General features: G+C 45.7%; 1 protein-coding gene across 2 annotated transcripts; it reads right to left on the bottom strand.

The window, feature by feature from the left end:
* Window positions 1-307: 307 nt before the first annotated feature.
* On the bottom strand, window positions 308-17,923 carry LOC127019764 (glial cell line-derived neurotrophic factor-like). Of its 2 annotated transcripts, none has more exons than XM_050901973.1 (2): window positions 17,752-17,923; window positions 308-792 (listed from the first exon to the last, which is right to left on the bottom strand). In XM_050901973.1, the coding sequence occupies exons 1-2, from the start codon at window positions 17,921-17,923 to the stop codon at window positions 308-310; spliced, it is 657 nt and encodes a 218-aa protein (XP_050757930.1). The 2 variants fall into 2 exon arrangements, with proteins under 2 accessions (XP_050757930.1, XP_050757931.1); XM_050901974.1 differs by having other exon boundaries at window positions 17,851-17,923.
* Window positions 17,924-18,158: the final 235 nt, after the last annotated feature.

The following is an 18,158-nucleotide window of genomic DNA, read 5'->3' as shown; positions in this document are numbered from 1 at the left end:
GCACATTCCTCATGGATCCAAGTCTCACTGACGGTGGACTGTGTCAAATAGGAAAGGGAGCGTACACGCCATCCAGCCATCAGCATCTCCACCTGAGCTTTTATTTACTTTCCCGTAGGACTTCAAAAGCTCCTATCCTCCTACGCCGCCTCGTGCCCCCCCCCCCCCCCGGGCTCCCACGACCCCTTGTTCTGCGTTCTTGGTCCTCTTTTCTCCGCTCTGAGCAGACACTTCCCCAGGAACCTTGGTCCCTCTCTTTGCATCGTAACAGGAATGCAAAACTGGAGCTGCCTCCAGCATGCAGCAGTCAGATGCATCCACACCGTTTTGCGGAATGTTTTTTCAGTATGTGGTAAACCAGGTTATCGTCCAAAAAGGACAGGTCATCATCAAAGGCTGTGGGTCTGCAACAAGCTTGCCTTACTTTGTCAGTGACTAGTTTTTTCTTTATGGTTAAATTTTTTAAAATTTTGTCATACGTGGTCTCGGCTGCATCACAAGATCCACTGCAATACCGAAAAATTAGCTCTTCTTTGGTTTCATATCCCAAATCCAAGTCAGTCACATTTAAATGTATTTCTGTTAAGACACATCCTCGATTTTTGCCCTTTTGATTCCTCCTTCCCTTTTTGCTGGAATTCTCTATGTTTGTGGCTGCGTTTTGCCGGTTTCTCTCCCGTCTAGAAAAAATCGGAGTCTGTTTATCCAGCGACCTCCTCAGTCTTTTAATGGTGGCTTGAATAAAGTCCACTACCTCATCAAACTGATCTGGATAATCCTCTGGCATATTAGCTGTTTGGGAAAGAGAGAAAAGGCTTTGTCACATGTCAGTTGTCATTAATGGAAGTTTATCCATTCGTGGCTAAAAAATGTTAGACACATGCAAGCTCCCCTGTCCGTTACTTCAGAGAGTGCGCCCAGGACCCTCAGAAATCAGGGAGAATTTGGAATAGTTTAGATCATCATGGAAACTCATTTGGGGAAAAAGAAATGAGATATGTATGTATCTATCTCTGTAGGTGTCTGCTGTTGTTTGGTAGCACTGGCACATCTTTCAATATTGAATGAGCCCTGTCAAAATCAAGGGAAAGAAAAGCATGTCATGATACAAATATTAGTTAACAGGTGCATGAAGCTACTGTAGAGAGGTTATACAGGCTCTTCCCAGCAAAGTGGCAAAAGGACGAGGTTTCTTTAAAGCAATTTTGTGATTATAATTGTTAATTGTTGTCTTTTCACACCAGCAGTGGTTAGTATTGCCAAAGCCACCTATTGATAAGGTTTTTGGGCAGGACAGAAGGAGGAATTTCCTGGGGTGCCAGGCTGAGCTATTATTCCTGAGTGAATGCCTGCTTTTTTTAATGCTTTTAGGGGATAATTATTATCAGAGCTTTTGAAAAATTTCTCATGGAATTATTTCATATCACAAGATGCTGATTAGATTGAGTAGAAATAGGTCAGAATAGAAGTATTATGTTAATTTTCAAGGGAAATGTTATTAATGCATTTTCTTTTTATGAAATTAAAATATCTATTTCATTTTTCATTTGATATATACTCTACCAGAGATAAATTATTCAAGTAAATTAAATGTTGAAGTCAATGAAATGTTTTTATACTAGCAGAATGAACCACTTCAAAGAGAGTGAAATTGAATGTGTTCTTCTGAAACATTCTGAGATTTCAGCTTTTCATCATGATTTGGAATAAAATCACATTTTGAAATCTTTAAACTTCCCATGGACTAAATCCCTCAATGTGATCTGCTTTAGTGAATACAGTGATTTAATGGAGGGTCAGGCTGTCAGGAGCCCATGTGTGGGTGCCCTTATGTTATATTATTAATGATTGTCTCTTAAACACGTAAACAACATTGCAGTATTGAGATTTTTTTTTCTCATTGTGCCAAAAATTGAGTCTTTGAGGATTCATTTCCTTTGCATGAAGACCTAAGAGGATGCTTCTTTCTGTACTTAACTCCTAAGTGACCACCCACGTAACAAACCAGTGTCATGCACCCAGCCCTGCATGCAAGGGGGCTCCATCTCCAGAAGGACCCCTATGAATGTCCCAGGAACTGCAAACATTGGGAAAGGTGATACCTGACACAGTGCACCTGGCCGGGGGTTGGTACCTCCACTGAGCCACGAAGGCTCTCACTGGGTCAGGTGCTGAGATAGGAACAGCTCCTTAGGCAAAGGCTCAGCACCACATTTCCCTAATAAGCACTATAACAGACAGGAGCCCTGATGGGAGACCACGCAGCAAATGTACCCAGCCCACATGCAGTGGCATGGACTCTGTTAACAGGAGAGAAGAAGACACAAGGCTGCCTCCCATTGCCTAGCTGTGAGGGACTGAAAGAGTTAATGTCTGTCAATGTCTCAAACATTGTAGCAACCAAGGTATGGTCTGCATAACAAAGAGGGAGGGCCATTAGCAAGAAGTTGGCTGGCATGGACACAGGGGGCATGCCGGAGGGTGTGCAGTCCTGTGTTCTGGCAGACCCAGCCTGGGAACCCACCACATATGGCCAGAGGCCACACAAAGCTTATTTGAGGAGGGGGCTTGTAGCTCCTTGGAAAGTCCCTGAGACCACCACCCCAATAAGCCGCACATGCTCAGTAGGTGAAGAACCCTCTGGAACACTACCATATATGTTGAGAACTGTCTAGAATGAACCCATATAAGTCTTCAAGAGGCGTGACTGTGGACAGAGATTTAGACTATAAAAGACACAACTGCAAAGAGCCACGTTGTGCGCGCCCATCACCGGAGGATTACCACGCTCATCGCCGACGCCGCGGGATCCAAGGGTGGTGACTATCTCTTTTCTTTTCCCCCTCTTTCTTTTTCTTTCTCTCTTTTCTCTCTTCTTGTGAACGTTTTGCTGCAACCCACACTGCCCACCGTTACGCCTTCCACAGTTTGGATTGTTCAAATAAAGCATTCAAAGTGATCGTTTGGTGTCGTTTCCCCTTAATTTAGCCCAGGGGGATCCCAGAACCTCTATGACCCTCTGGTCTGTCCGGTCTGGGTCGTAACACTAGCGAAGGTGCACCTTTATATCCTCAACAGAAGCACCAAATATGCAGGAGATGGGGGCAGCAGGATGTTAACTGTTGGTGCAAAAACCTGCTGAAACACAATGCATCTGCACTTAAGGAGGAATATGGACCCCACTCCAAAGCAGCCACATCCTAGAAGCCCCCTTCCATGATAAAATAGGGATGGATCAGAAGTATACAGTTTTTCATGGACAGCTCCAGCAAAATAGTGCAGACTGGTAAAAGAGTCTACAGGCAATCTCGTACTTTCACATAATGAGGGTGACACATGGGAAATGGGATCCTATAAACTGTAGAGTTTGGGACTGGGAAAAGTGAATTCCACTGTGTTTTACAGGTATCCAATGCTAATGGCAACAATCTCCCAGACCAGTGACTGTGAAAAGGCATGAAGGAGGGATGGCTGCTACCTATACAGGTATATGTGACCTGAACAAAGCAGGACCTTGCGCCAAGCCCCATAAGCCTGTGAAACCAATGGTAAATGCACCCTTCTTGCACTCCTCTGTCATCATTAACTCTGTAGCAGGTACCAAAATACCCACTATGAGCCATACCTACTGGAAGGGGGTAGCTTGGATAGATATTTCCATTGGATGCACCACCTGGCTCTGTTGCAGGACAGGCTGGTCTGCCTACACCATACGAATACTGCCCTACTGAGCAAGGTCCAGGTCAAGGCGATGGGTGGGCTACGTTCCTTAAAAGCAAGAAGGGGTAGATACCTTGCTAGACTCAATCAAGCAAGACAATCCACATGGAGCTGGCACAGCCCCCATTGCTGAAGTACAACCTTGGCCCTGGCACAGATACAGATGGAGAGGAGTTTGGCAGGAGGCACTTGTTCTTGTTGCTGTGGGACCGGGTGGTTTCTAGGTTTCTTACGCAGAAGCTAGGTTTCTTAGCTTATAACTCAATAGGGGAAGGATGTGGCCCTGAGGAGATGGCTCTAGCTGTGCCATTCCCCACTCTCAACTTCAAATTACCCCCCCACACCTCTGTCACATATTTCTGGCCCAGTACTTGTAGCAACAGTATGACACAATGAGATGTTGGCTGTGGAGAGTGAAATACAACCATCAGGGAAGTATACTAGGGTTTAATGAAATCCACGCAAGGGTCAACCATCAGGAAGGAGCTGGAAGATTGTTACAGAGAAACCCAACCTATACGTGGAGACGCTTGTCTGCAACCTTCAGCCTCATATTTATCCCAAATCTGGTGTGCTGCCTTTGCAGTGAGGGAAGTAAGTCTCCCCCCACCTAAGAAGGGAGAAACAAAACTGTGGATTACCTGAAGAGATAACAAACCAACTAGGCACATTGTTTTTAAACTGCTTGCAATTCAGGTGCAAAAACGTCACCTACCCCTGCAACAGTGCTATATGCAGGAGTCTACTTTGGTTAAATATTAACCAGACAGTTATAGGGTCCAAGCACTGTCCTGCCCAAGCCAATCCAAGTATGCCCTGGAGGGTAGATAAAGAGGGGGAAAGGTCCATGTTGTGGACTGTGTCCCTGCTCGGAGCCCATGCTGACATCTATCCTGGTTCATGCATGATGACTGCTCCAACTGCACCAAGGGAGCTAATGTTACCGAGAGCCTTCTGTGCTGCAAGTGGCCTATGATACTTAAGGTGGAGGAAACACACAGTAGATGAGCCCTATGCAACGCTGCTAATGCAGGCATGGGGTGTCAACATGGCAGAAGGTGGAAGCAGTAGGGGAAAAAGTAGATTAAGTAATCAAGCCAACGGGGTATCCAACTAGAGGAGCCCTACCTACACACATGGACTTGCTGCAACCAGAAGATGGGGTAATTGGCAGCGTGGCTGATCTCGCTAATCTCACTGGGGCTTTAACACAAACCATGCAAGAAGCACTCCAAGCTGTAACCTGGGATGAAGCATGCGTGGCTGATACGTCTAACAGAGCCAAGAATCCCTACTCAGCTCATCCCCTATTGCAAAATCAGGCCACTTGGGAGATTCACTGGGAGGGATGCCAGCACTATGAGTAAGATGAATGCCAATTTTCTGTCTCCAGGGTGGACTTCCCCTTTAGCCCAGGGGACTGGAAAATATCCCAAACAGATATCCAAATCTGTCCTGAGGACTCCTGCAGTGACCCCCAGTATTTGGAGATTACATCACTTGAGGAGACACAAGGCACATTGCTGATATTAGGGAACCGGTGGGTGGGCACAGAGCCCCCCTCAAGGAAATGTGCTGGACCTATCGACTCTGGTCAGTGTCTGCCCACCTACAACCACACATCACATGCTGTTATGGGACTATGTGTGTACACGACGTTAAACACAATGGCAGCTGCATTACTCGGCTACCCAGTGAGTCCTTGCAAGTTGTTGTAAGCAACAACACCTTCTACCTGTGGAGCCCCAAACTAGTCATGATCAATGCAACAATGCACTTTTTGGCACATTCCAACTGGACTGCCGATGTGCCCCAAGTTTGCTTCCAAAATTTAGCACTGTTTGAGGAACACCTCCAATCCCCCGCGATCAACCAGCCTCAACACAATCCCAAAAAGCTGAGTTTTAACACACACTCAGTGGTGTGGGCCTGTGCTCTTCGTACTGTGTCAAGCGCAGCTGGACCCAGCAACCACTGAATCATGGACCCAAGTAATGGGGCTCATACTGATCGGATGTGGCTTGGTGGTAATTTTCTGCTGCTTAACGAAGCGTAGTCATTGGTGTGACTACAAACATTCACTAAGAGTGGCTCGCAGGGGTTTTGAAGGAAACCTTGACAGCGAGGAGTGAAGTGAGAGTTGACATAGTGGCCTATGCCAAGGTGACAGTCACGACTCAGTAGGGATATTTGGTTGTTCAATAAGTATGGGTGCGAAGCCTGAGAGCCCAAAACAAAATGCCGTAAAAAACTCTTGAAGTAGGACCCTGGGCAACCAAGTAGAAATGCCAGCATTAACACAAGGTGTGATGGGTTGAAACAAGGCACTAGAGATAAATGCTAAGGAAGCTACCACCAGACATCATACGTGAATAAGCAATAACCACTGACCAAGGACTAAAGACCATAAAAGGCTAATGGACAGCAGGGAAGGTGGAGAAGACTGACAGCAGGACCACCCCAGCCTGACGGGCACTTGGTAGATGTGCTCCAGGGATGCCCAGATACCTCCCCACACAACAGCCACCACCTGCCGAGCACTTGTTTGGTCTCTGCGCTGCGGTAAGTGCTGCAGGGGGTGAAGAGGGTGCTGAGCTGAGCTGCGTGGCTAGGGAACACCACTGCACTCATAGGGGCTGCCTTGGCATCGAGTGCTGGTTTGTAATCTGAATAAAGCCACTTGATTGAGCCATGATCTGTTTTACTTAGTTACCCCTTTGTCTCAAACACTGTTAAAAACCGTTTATAGTCTCAGAATGAAGGTCAACAGCCTGGCAGCTTCGCTTCTCTAATACTGCATGGACTGCACTGACTTGACTGTGCACCAGACAGAGCTTTCCGTGGGGATTTCACATCCCTGGGAAAAGCACATACTATTATCCCTTCTTATAAAATATACAGTTTGGATGTGTGTATATGTGTGTTGTATTTACATGTACACACATAAAAAGTGCCAGCAGAAAATGCTCAGATACTATGGCAATAAAGGCAGTAAAGATCTTCTCTGAGCAGCAGTCCCTGGCTCCAGGGTGTGAAGGAATTAGAATTTAAAAATCTGAAGCCACCTAGGATAGGATAGGATAGGATAGGATAGGATAGGATAGGATAGGATGGGATAGCCCACAACAGCACGTGCTTAATATAGGTTAGTGAAGGTTGGCTCACACATACATGAGTGTGATGCACCTCAAAGCAGGCATTCCCCAAGGGAAAGGACCATACGTCCTGGAAATGTAAAATCCTCCCTCAGGGGGCACAGGGCCTCTGTGTATCTTGTTCACAGCGTGGCAAAAAGGCTCACAGACCCCATCAGTCTTCCATGTCCAGCTGAACCAGGGCTCTTGATCTGCCAGGAGTTTCTCACAGGATCAGAAAATGAATAAAAAAGCAAAGAAGGAAAGAACAAAACATCACAGGACTGGTGAACATAGGAATCCAGAAGAGTGACCAGGCTGGGCACAGAGTTGGTCAACACCAAACATCCAAAACTCCAGGAGTCAAATAAAAATAAAGAAATGAGACTCATTTAAAAGACATTTAAAAAAGCAAGAACATTTGCATCATCTGCTTGCTGTTTGCTTGCTTTCTGAACCTTTAGGGCACACTCAGATCATAGTTTTGACCCAACCTTTTGGGTTAGGAACACCCCTCTTGAACGCAAACTGAAAATTCTCACCTCACTGCTGCTCTCTGGAATCTGAGGCTTTGACCTGCCCGTCCCCAAGCACAGTCCCTGTCCCCTGGGCACTGCAAGAGCTGGCAGCACGTACGGGTGTAGGCTCCTGCAGCCAAACACCCGTGGTGCTCCCCACCAACCTCTGCAGAAAGCCACCCCAGAGCTCTGCTTTGGGCATGCAGGGAAACGTGCCTTCCTCTGGGCATCTTCCCCGCTACAAACCTCCCAGAGCCTGCCTTTGCATTTCCAATTAATTAGAGACACTGTGTGCCAGCAGGATCGGGATCTGATGCCTGCACTTTTTAGAAGAATAAATTATACAGTGTTCAGACAGACTTCTACATAAAATAGGTCTAAACAAATATCCAAACCAAACTCGTCACATTCTCAAGAAAACAGTTTCCATTAAGGAAAAATGGACAATTTATTTCTGTCTGTTCAAATGTGACCACAATTACATTTTGTAAAACTATTCCTTTGATTTCACTAGCAACAGCTTTATTTTAAAGCCAAATATTCCCCCGCAGTGGCAGTAACCCAGCATGGTAGAGCAAGAAACCATCAGTTTGTACCTGACCACAAATTGATTTCAGTGGGAACAGATGGATCTCCAGCTTTTGAGAAAAAAATCCAGTTACTCATTTTGGTGCCTGGTTATGGATGTAAAAGGCTAACTACAGTCTCTTCTGACCATGCTGTCTACTATGGTTTACAAGAAAAGCTTAAATTCTATTAATTGCAAAATAATAATTTATATAAGTGAGTTTTCCTTTTTTTTAAATCTCATAAAACTTGATGTTTTAAGTTATTGGAAACTGTACTTTAAGGAATAGTTTTATATACTGATCTTGGGAAAATGTAATTACATCACTGCAGCATCATTTGGCACTTTGCATATCCTGAGTTAAAGTGATATAATAAAAGTCACATAAGGTATACTAAAAATGATAAAATTAAATTTTTATTTTACATTGTAGCTTTTATGCATGCATTTGTGGGATTGCATAGCTACTACATCAAAAGTTCAGGCCAAACATTTAATAAAATTACTGGGATATTTCACTTAAGCACAGCTGTCTTTCAATTAGAGAAGTTCAAACAGCAGCATTCAGACTCTTGTTTAAAGTATGATTTCAAAGTTCAAGGAGGTTAATCCAGCTCATTATAATGATAAGCATTATTTAGAAAATTCAGATCCAGATCTGTGTTAGGATCAAATGGCCCTTTTTCAAAATAGTTCTGGTACTTTAATCTGGGAGCTTCTTAACTAAAATATTTTAATTTCCTTTCTTTCCTGGTTGTTTTTTAAGTTTACTCCAAAGTTATACTCACAAAGATGTTTCTTCTTAGATCATTTGCTAGTGGGAAATATACAATTAATGTGCCTCTAACTGTGACTGCAATGAATCATCCTCATTTTTTGCTGCTTATGCAGATGAATGTGGTATACCATTTATTCATTAATTATTTTTGTATTTAGCTTGCTTTGCAGTAATGTTTTCAGGTATTTATTATAGTGGACAAGCCCTATCCAAACACAGAATCTCCCCTTCTCACACCACAAAGGCGTACTTTAGGAGACCCTCGGAGTAACCTGTTTGTGGAAGTGTGACCTTAGTGAGGTTAAAATTACCAATGTGATGATCAGTCTGCTTTGTAAAGTAAAAAGGTGTGAACTGTGGTGGGGATAAAACATTTATTTTATTAAAAATGAAATACTTTTCATGAAAAACAAAGCCTATCATGCAGGCATCAAAGGCAGGTGTTAAAACTAGTTATACTGAAAAGTTTTCAGGATCTAAACAATTAAAATATCACCTCTCTGAGGCATGACTTTGCTTTCATGCCTTGCATGAAAATCTGTGAGGCTAAGAGTGAAATGGAAACCAGTCAGTTGTGTCCATTAGTAAACAGAGCATCAAACACACCAGGGTCAGCTCATCTTTAAATGTTTAATACAGTTCTGGTTCACTACCTCACTCCTTGCCTCGCCAGCTCCCAGGAAACACTGCGTCCTCCCCTCTGACTCAGAGAGCCCTTAGAAATGGAGCCTTTCACTGGTGTCACTTGTCTCTCATCCAGGTAAAGTGCTAAGTAACCTGGAGGATGACTCCGGGGCCACTCACACCAGTCAGGTACGGTAAGGCAGCACTGGAAAAAGGCACAGGGTTAACCTACCTGGTGTGCTTGTTCCTAATGGAGTGGCCAAGTTTTGTGTTTGTAGCTCACTAGCTAACCCTGCTGCTTCCCATGTGTTGGTCATAATGGCAAATCTGCAGAGTACTTCGTATTTTCACACTGCCATGCTTGGCAGTGCCTCCCCTTGCATCCTTTGCCTGCTTTCTCACAGGTATGAAATGCTGGTTCCTACCAGGAGAAGAAAGGGGAGAAACAACAGGACCATCATAATTGCTGCCAGTTGGGGGAATGACCTGGTAACAGAGGGAAAAAGCAAGGTCAGGTGAATTGGGTGAAGTAAAGGAAGCTGCCTTGCAAGCTGACCTGTCCACAAGAGTTTCTTGTTCTTTGTCTGGTCCAGGCAGGAGTTGTTCACAAGATCCTGCCCGACTTCAGGCTGGCACCTGGGGCTGGATCCCTCCTCTGGCCCCTGGGCAAAGGGGTGTCTCATCTGGCAGCCAAGCAGCAAAGGAACAGCAAGAGGATGTGGTCTTGCCTCTGTTTCAGAGCTTTGAAAAACCAGCTCTGAAGCATTGAGGAGCAGACAGCTTTTCAGCGATCGCTCTTGAGGTTGTGTGACAGCTCCTGCAGTAGCTGCCAGGAGCCCGTCTGCACTAGGGCCTTATTGTACAGGGCTGTGTGGGTACTCGAGCACCCACGAGGCAATCTCTGCATCTGAAGAAGTTATGGCATAAACAGTGTAAAAGGGGGAAAAAGAAAAAGTGGCAGTGCCCTGCCTGAAGCCACTGACTGAGCAGGAGCCAAACCTGAGTGAAGCACATACCTGCCTTGTTGCCCACCATGGGCCTTGTACCCCTCCAAATCCATACCATGCTGTCGTGGTTTAACCCCAGTCAGCAGCTAAGCACCACGCAGACGCTCCCTCACTCCTCCCCCCTGCTCCCAGTGGGATGGGGAGGAGAATTGGGAAAGAAGGTAGAACTTGTGGGTTGAGATAACAGTTTAATAACTGAAGTAAAATATAATACTAACAACAATAATAATGAAATATAATAATAATAATAGTAATGAAAAGGAATATAACAAAAAAAAAAGAAAAAAACCAGTGATGCACAATGCAATTGCTCACCACCTGCTGACCGATGCCAGAGCCGTGATCCGCCCCTCCCGGCCAACTCCCCCCTGTTTATATACTGGGCATGACGTTCCATGGTATGGAATACCCCTTTGGCTAGTTCAGGTCAGCTGCCCCGGCTCTGCTCCCTCCCAGCTTCTTGCACACCTGCTTGCTGGCAGAGCATGGGAAACTGAAAAGTCCTTGGCTTAAGATAAGCACTACTTAGCAACAACTAAAACATCAGAGTGTTATCAACAGTATTCTCACACTAAATCCAAAACACAGCACTGTACCAGCTACTAAGAAGAGAATTAACTCTATCCCAGCCGAAACCAGGACACATGCTGAATAAATCTCCAGCTTCCCAGTAAAACTTGGGTTTATGCTTAATATTTGGTTCTGTCCCATCCCTGCAAGAGCCTCAAATGAGTATGTATGACTGGGACCTGAAACTTGTGACCTCTATTAGCAAGAAGGCATGCAGCCAGCTAACAGGCACGGCACTGAGACTTTAATGGAGGAAATACTGTTGGTAATAAAAAGAAATTCTCTTTAGCATTCCTGGTGCAGAAGTGATCCAGCCCAGCCCTTGCATGACATCAGTAAACCCCCACATCGGTCACCCAGCCCCACTTTAGTGCCAGCTCACTGAACCAGAACAGCATAACAGAAATAACAGCAGAAGTGTCACTGCAACAACAGCTCAACCCTACTCCAATCAAGCAACTGTTCCCGGGCTGCCTGTGCTCTTACACTGCATCTCCTGTTGGGTTTTAGGAGTGTCCCCAAGAAACAAACACAGGCAGCAAAGCAGCAGGAAGGGACCCTATCCCAGTCTCTTCCCTGGGGCAATAAAGCAGAGCTGTCTGGGCAAAACCATGGCTGATGCCCCTACTGTGACAATCTCTGTTGCTATCAGATTTTGATCTGACCTATAAATAATACATGTTCTTCTACTGTCGCCTTTCACTACCTGCATTTCAACCTGTTTACAATAGGTACAATATGAAAAGTTTTAATATTGCAGTTCGGAAAATGTTCTTATTATAATAATCAGTCCCTCGCTCTAGGACAGGTGCTACGTGCTCCGCTGCAGGAGGTCTCATGCTGGGATGTGTGGACCACAACCTGTCAGATGGTGTCAGCAGCTGCTTGGAGGCAGCCGGGTTCCAAAGAGCTCTGCCCCCTTCCTAGCCAATACGCTGGATCCATACCTCCCTGTCAGAAATTTCCTGAGTAATTGATGGTTTTGCCAAAGAAATCTTACGCGCTTGGGATGGGAGCAGAGGTAGTCCAGATATTTGTATGTAGCTTGTTAGTTAAAGTGGATATGACCAGCTTGCCTCTAAAAACACGGCCACCTGAGAAGTCTTGGCATACCTGCTGTAACGCTGCCTGGCCCAGACGCAGGAAAACAAGTATTTTGATTTCAGCGTTTGCTTCTTTTGAAGCCTATTCCTGTTCAATAATCATTAAAGCATTTGTACAAGTCCCACTGACTTCAAAGAAATGTACCTGCAGGTTTCAGTTTAAGTGCTGTACCAATACATACAGACTAAGGCAAAAGCCTAAATATCTGCTAGTGTCATACAATGTGGCTTTATTCCTTAAAAAGAATGCTGATATTTGAAATGTCTTACATAACTCATTTTCTGTCCTTGATCTTAAAAACAGACATACTCTAATGTATATTTTGTGTCTTAATGCTTTGTTTGTACCTTTCTCAAATAAATCTTTTTGATTCTGTTTTCTTTCTTCTCTTTGTAATTAGGACTGGATTTCCAAGAATCATTGAAATCTTTCCTTTGGTTCCCCTTACCAAATATTACTTGATCAGAAACTACAGCTGTTTTTGTCAAAAATTACAATTGTGCAGTGTCAACCATTCTACCAGCACTAATGTGGCAGTGGCCTATTTAGATGTCTGATGATCCTGAACATGGTTATGTTGCAATATTTAGTATTCCTCATTTATTACTTGTCATTAACTTATTACCTCAGAAGTATGAGACTCCTCAACAAGTGTAGTTATATGGGGTTTTGCCTATGTACTACAAGTTTTAAGTTGCAGTTGCTTGGTAGTGTACGTGGAGGATGAGGACTGGATATTTGCACTAGATATCCATCCCTGATCATCTGCAGTTATGGGGGATGGGACTCGATGACCCCAATGGCTTCTCTCAACCTCTGTAACTTTAAATATTTTAAACTTACTTTATGCAGTCCTAATCAGGAACAGTATAATTTACAAAGACATTACAATCTATCAATCTGAGGATCCTATTCTAGTGGACAAATAATGCCTCCTCCATCAATTCATCAATAGTCACTACACAGCTGAATTCTTCAGCCTTCCAAGAAAGGTTTCGCAGCTTGTCATCTGCAGACCCTGAACACGGGGATTTCTAAAATATATTGAAGAGGCCTATGAAAGGTGACCAAGAAAAGCATGTTCAGGTATGTTATCGAGCAACCCACACCTGGAAAACATCTAAAAGGATCCACACTTCCACTGGGAAATTTTTGAGGTCCCTAAATTGAAAAGGAGCAAAGACATAAAACTTTAAACAAAGGATAACTGTTAAAATGAGAATAAAACCATATTCTCTTGCATTTCAGTCCTTTCCTCCTTAAGTCTCAGAACATCCTTCACAGGAGTATATTCAGTAGTCATACCTGAGACTGCGGAAAAATCAGCTTCTAGGGCTAAATGCATCTGGATTTACCCAGATGTGTCCTGTTCTTTCTTTTTTTAGAATTTTGCCCATGAAAAAAAGGTGAATTTGAATGCTTAAGATTTCTAAAAGCCTAGATAACCTGGGTGTGCCCATGCAAACAAACTTTACTATATATATATATGCTGGCCCAGGGACACACGCACACTCGGTCTGACACTGGCTGGATGAACCGGCTGTACTGGATACACACAGATCAAATGACGCAGTGTGGCACCTGCTCAGTGTGGCAGATACCTCTCCAATGCATCGGATTTACTGTGCATGGGCAGGTTACCTCTGTAGCTTCTGGGCGTCTTAGACTAAACCACATATGCCACACCATAAGTGTGTTGAGCAGGAAAGCCTGGACAGAAACATGAGAGTTCTGGTTCGTAACACTGAATGTGCCTAATAAATACTGTAGGGAAGGAAATGCATTCATTTGGAAGTATAATTTAATACCATTTTTGCCTTAAAGAGCCCTACAATATCACTGTTTATTCTAGATACCTTCCATACTAGTTGATAATGTTGCAGCTAAATGCAGTAGCTTAACATTAAATACCCCTTAGCAGGGGTATGAAGAATGTTTAACAGAGGTATAATGCACACATAACACAGTGTGTTATGGTATAACATACCAAAGGAGCTCCAACAACAAATGACCATCCAGTGGCCATGGAGTAACTCAGTTGTTATAATGCAAAGAAACATCTTTTCCTTCTATTTAGAGGGAAAAGCCTATAGTGAGATTTTTCATTTAATTCTACATGCATACCGCTAGTTCTTACTAAAGATGCCCACTTGATCAAGAGACTATATATCATAACCTGGATCTCAGGATACTCCAGTCCTCACATACATGTTGATTATGGCCATACAGCGGCAAGCAGTTACAAAATGTATTCACTGGGAACTGCATATAAGTCAAACCAAGTGTTTGGCTCCCTCTGCACTGTCATGCTTCTGAAGCTGCTGACTTAGTTTTTAGCTTATGGTAATTTGGTTTATATTTGTTCTGTTCACAGTTGCTATTTAAGCTAATTGTGTCCTTCCCCCAGCAGACTGTAGCATGACAGAAAGAAAGGGTTTTCTAACTTTACAAATGCTACAGCTACTCTTCTTCATGTGAAATAAGCTATCCCATGAACACTGATGCTTAAAACACCTATGAACACTGGATTAATCTCAAATGCACTGCATTTATGGAGACTACTCTCACTCCAGCGTCCAGTCAAGTAAAAAATGCAGAAGACTGCAATTGCCAACACCCTCTGCCATCTCTACTGCCCTAAACAGCAAAGGTCAGCACATTACACCTGATAAGCCTGGGAGGTTAGGACCTTGCCTGTAGGCTGGAATGAAGGAAGGTTTCGAGCCAATCTGAAAGAGATGGGGTAGCATCAGGTGACCTCAGAGCACTTTGCAGAGAAAGAAGTCCCATCAAATGAGAACACAAAAAGGTGTAGAGGGCCTGGGAAAACAGATCTGTGCTCCAGCAAGGTGTCTGGCCTGTCCCTAGGAGTGGGACATGATCTCACAACCCTACTAACCCCCACTGCCGGTGGTGTATGGGAGACCTGACCTCCCTGGAGTAAGAGCAATGCACACCTCGGAGCGCAACTGCTACTCCCCACCCAGCCTGCATGGGGATCACCTTAGGAGAGAGCAGTGCACCCCTCTTTGAACACATGCAGCACCCAGTCCTGCTCAGCGCCCACACACTGCCCTATGCAGATGAGCCAACATGGGTGATGACGGCGCTCCCACCGCTTTGTGAGCTGCCTCCTGCAAAGGCACTCGGCGAAGTAGCTGACCAACAGTATCCACAGAGATATTAATACACGGCAGGTCCACCAGCAGACAAGCCGGGGAGCTGCAAGCATGCCTGCATGCTTGTGGCATACTGCCCTCTGCTTGTAAGAGAAACCTCGAAGAGGAGAGGGAAGTCTACATGGTGTAGACGTGACTCCTCTTGTGTACGTCATTCTACATCTTTCATGTGCTGAAGGGTGTGTGCCACCAAATGGTAAGCAGAGAGAAACAAATATGTCAAAGACACTGACAGTGGTGACTCGAACAAAGTGCTGCTGCAGCAGGAAGGCAGCGATGTGCCTGGATAGGATCAGCCTCGTGGGCTCTGTGTTTGCAGACTGCTCTCCAGACACCACACACTTAAATCAACTAAAAATGGCGTAAAAGTGGATCAAAGTATTTCACTGCTTTCTTACAGCCGCCTTTCTGCAGGTCTCCCCTGACTCATCTGACTTGGCAATGTAGCGGAGAGAAGAGTTTCTGACTTTTGGGCACAGATGCTGTGTAAACCACTGCTGTGTCAAGATCACAGGAACTCCCTGGATTTTCCCCAATTTCTGTTGTGAAGAACAGGACTGTTTACTTTCCCCTTGTAGTCAGGCCCATCTATTTGTGATCTGCATGGTTAAGAGATCAAGACCAAACTATCAGCCCTTTCTGAAATGACTATCCTGGGTGATAACCTGCGACCCAGCTCTGCTTGGCAAAGCCTATGTCTGTACCCTGGAAACAGAGATTTCTGGAAGACGCTGTCTATTGATACTACCATAGCTCAGGTAAAACACAGGTCATCTTTCTTCCCACTTCTTGTTTACCCAATCCACAGAAAAAAAGGAGGAAACTGAGAAGTTTTGGACACTAGGAACAGACAAGACTGCTACTGCTACCTGTGCCCTCGAGCTGCTGCGGAGAAATCAGCTCACCGGGAACCATATTCCCAGAAGTAAGTTTCAAGATTAAAGTAGGATCATACAAATACTCCCACCCTGGAAAGACAGAGCATTAATGCTCTCCCACCCACGCTGCTTTCCCCCTAACACTCTTCTTGCCACCAGCGCTGCAGCAAGCCCGTGCAGAGGGGACTGGCACAGCAGCTTGAAAAGCTGATCACTGCCTCTCGTAGGACGGCTCAGCACCCTGGTACCTTCCCTGCCACGCAGCTCGCCATGGAGAAGATGATCACCACGTGTGACAGCCCCGCAGCCCTGGCAGGCTGGAGCCCTGGGAGGAAGCACTTTTGGCTGACCTCCCTGCGTGGAAGGGCTGAAAGGACGTCAGGGGCTGCTGGTCTGCGAACGGCAGGAGACCGGGCTGGGATGGGAGGAGGCAGCAGCCTGGGAAAGATTCCATCAGGGGGAAAACACAAGCAAGAAAAGGAAATAGAGAAGACTAAATGGGGAAGGACATAGATATGTGTGCATGGGGACAGACAGAAGAGGAGATGGATGTTGGAGAGGGGATGCAAAGCGGAGTCATGGCACACAATTCCCTGCTCAGCGCCTCCACACTGCGTTAGTCCAGCTGCTCCTGGAGAAACCAGAGCAGGGCTGCCCGTGGCTGGAGCTGCAGCAGGCGCAGGGAAAGGACATGCCTCCAGATAAGGAGATAAAAATGAATCCAAATTACTGGATACTGTCTGCATCCTGCAACGAGCTGAACAGAGGGGGCTGAGCAAGGGCAAAGGGAGCAACCTCCAAGCTGCGTCTGTGCCTTTGCTAAGTGAATATCTCCACAATTCATGTGAGTATTTTGCCACTTCTTACTGAGTCATATTAACTCTCACTTTAAAAAGCCACTGGTGTTAGCATAACACTCACATACTGCTGTGAAAATCCTGTATCTGCTATTGTAGGAGACCTATTATTAGCGAGGCATTATTATTATCTGTCATTTGGATTGTAAGCTGTTTTACTGTGAGCTGGTTCATGTGGATTGCTCTGCATCAAGCTCCTAACCCTGCCACCACTACTCTTCTGTAAATTTCCACATGGACACACTAATTTCGGGATCAGGATCCAAGGAGGATTTAATGAAACTCAGCAGCACTGAGCAGGACATGTACAGTGCCTCCCACCATGGAGCCCAATCTCCGTCAGGACTTGTGCCCACTACAGACAGTGAATAATTGCATTGGCAGGTCTGAGCATGGAGAGGAGCTTAAAGCGGTGGGGAAGGAGTTTCAGTGCCTGCGCTGGGAGGTGTACGTACCTGATCCTCCTCACGGCTCCTTTGCATACAAATAACTTTCCCATTTCTCTGGGTTTTTCAACCAAAGGGATCTTATGACCGCCAGGAAGGTAGGGCTGGAGGTGGAGGGGAAGGGGGGCATTTCCACTGCAATTGCCAACCCCAAGCTTTGGAGGATGACTTGTTTTGGAGCTGCTGGAGCCAGACCAGAACCACTGAACCTGCCTGGGGGAGAAGTGGGGGCAGAAAGTGGGGGCTGAAAGTGGGGGGGGGAAGTGGGGGGGGAAGTGGGGGAGCCTTTCCTCACCCTGATGCCTGGGCAAAGGGAAGTGGGTTTAGCAAGACAGACAGCAGTGGCTATGAAGGGGAATGTTTCTTACAGTCACTATGCACAGCATAGGGAGGCAGCAGGCTGATGGGGGAGAGATCGTCTTCAGGCCCCTCTACCACTGAAGGGGGCCCCTTGGGAGGCGTCTTACCGGTGGGCAGGGGCGAGGTGGAGACCGTGTTGAGCAGCACCATGCAGACAGCCACAACATCCCATAACTTCATCTTAGATCTCCTTCCAACACAGGCCCCTGGCAGAGAGGAGAGGCAGGGTTAGCTCCCAGCTGCTGTGCTCCCCCAGTCCTGCCCCCTTCCCTGCCAGCCCTGAGACAAAGCTGCACAGCCTCACACCCCATATCAGCCAGGTCCACCCTGGCCAGGCCCGGGGACAGAGCAGGGGGAAACAACCTGTGCCCAGCTCACCTTCCCATCCCCATCCCCATCGCCTCCCAGAGCGAGG

This window comes from Gymnogyps californianus, chromosome 9 (genome assembly GCF_018139145.2).
Source record: "Gymnogyps californianus isolate 813 chromosome 9, ASM1813914v2, whole genome shotgun sequence".
Taxonomy (NCBI): domain Eukaryota; kingdom Metazoa; phylum Chordata; class Aves; order Accipitriformes; family Cathartidae; genus Gymnogyps; species Gymnogyps californianus.
The sequence above is the reverse complement of the archived record's forward strand: the minus strand, read 5'-3'. Positions and strand labels throughout refer to the sequence as shown.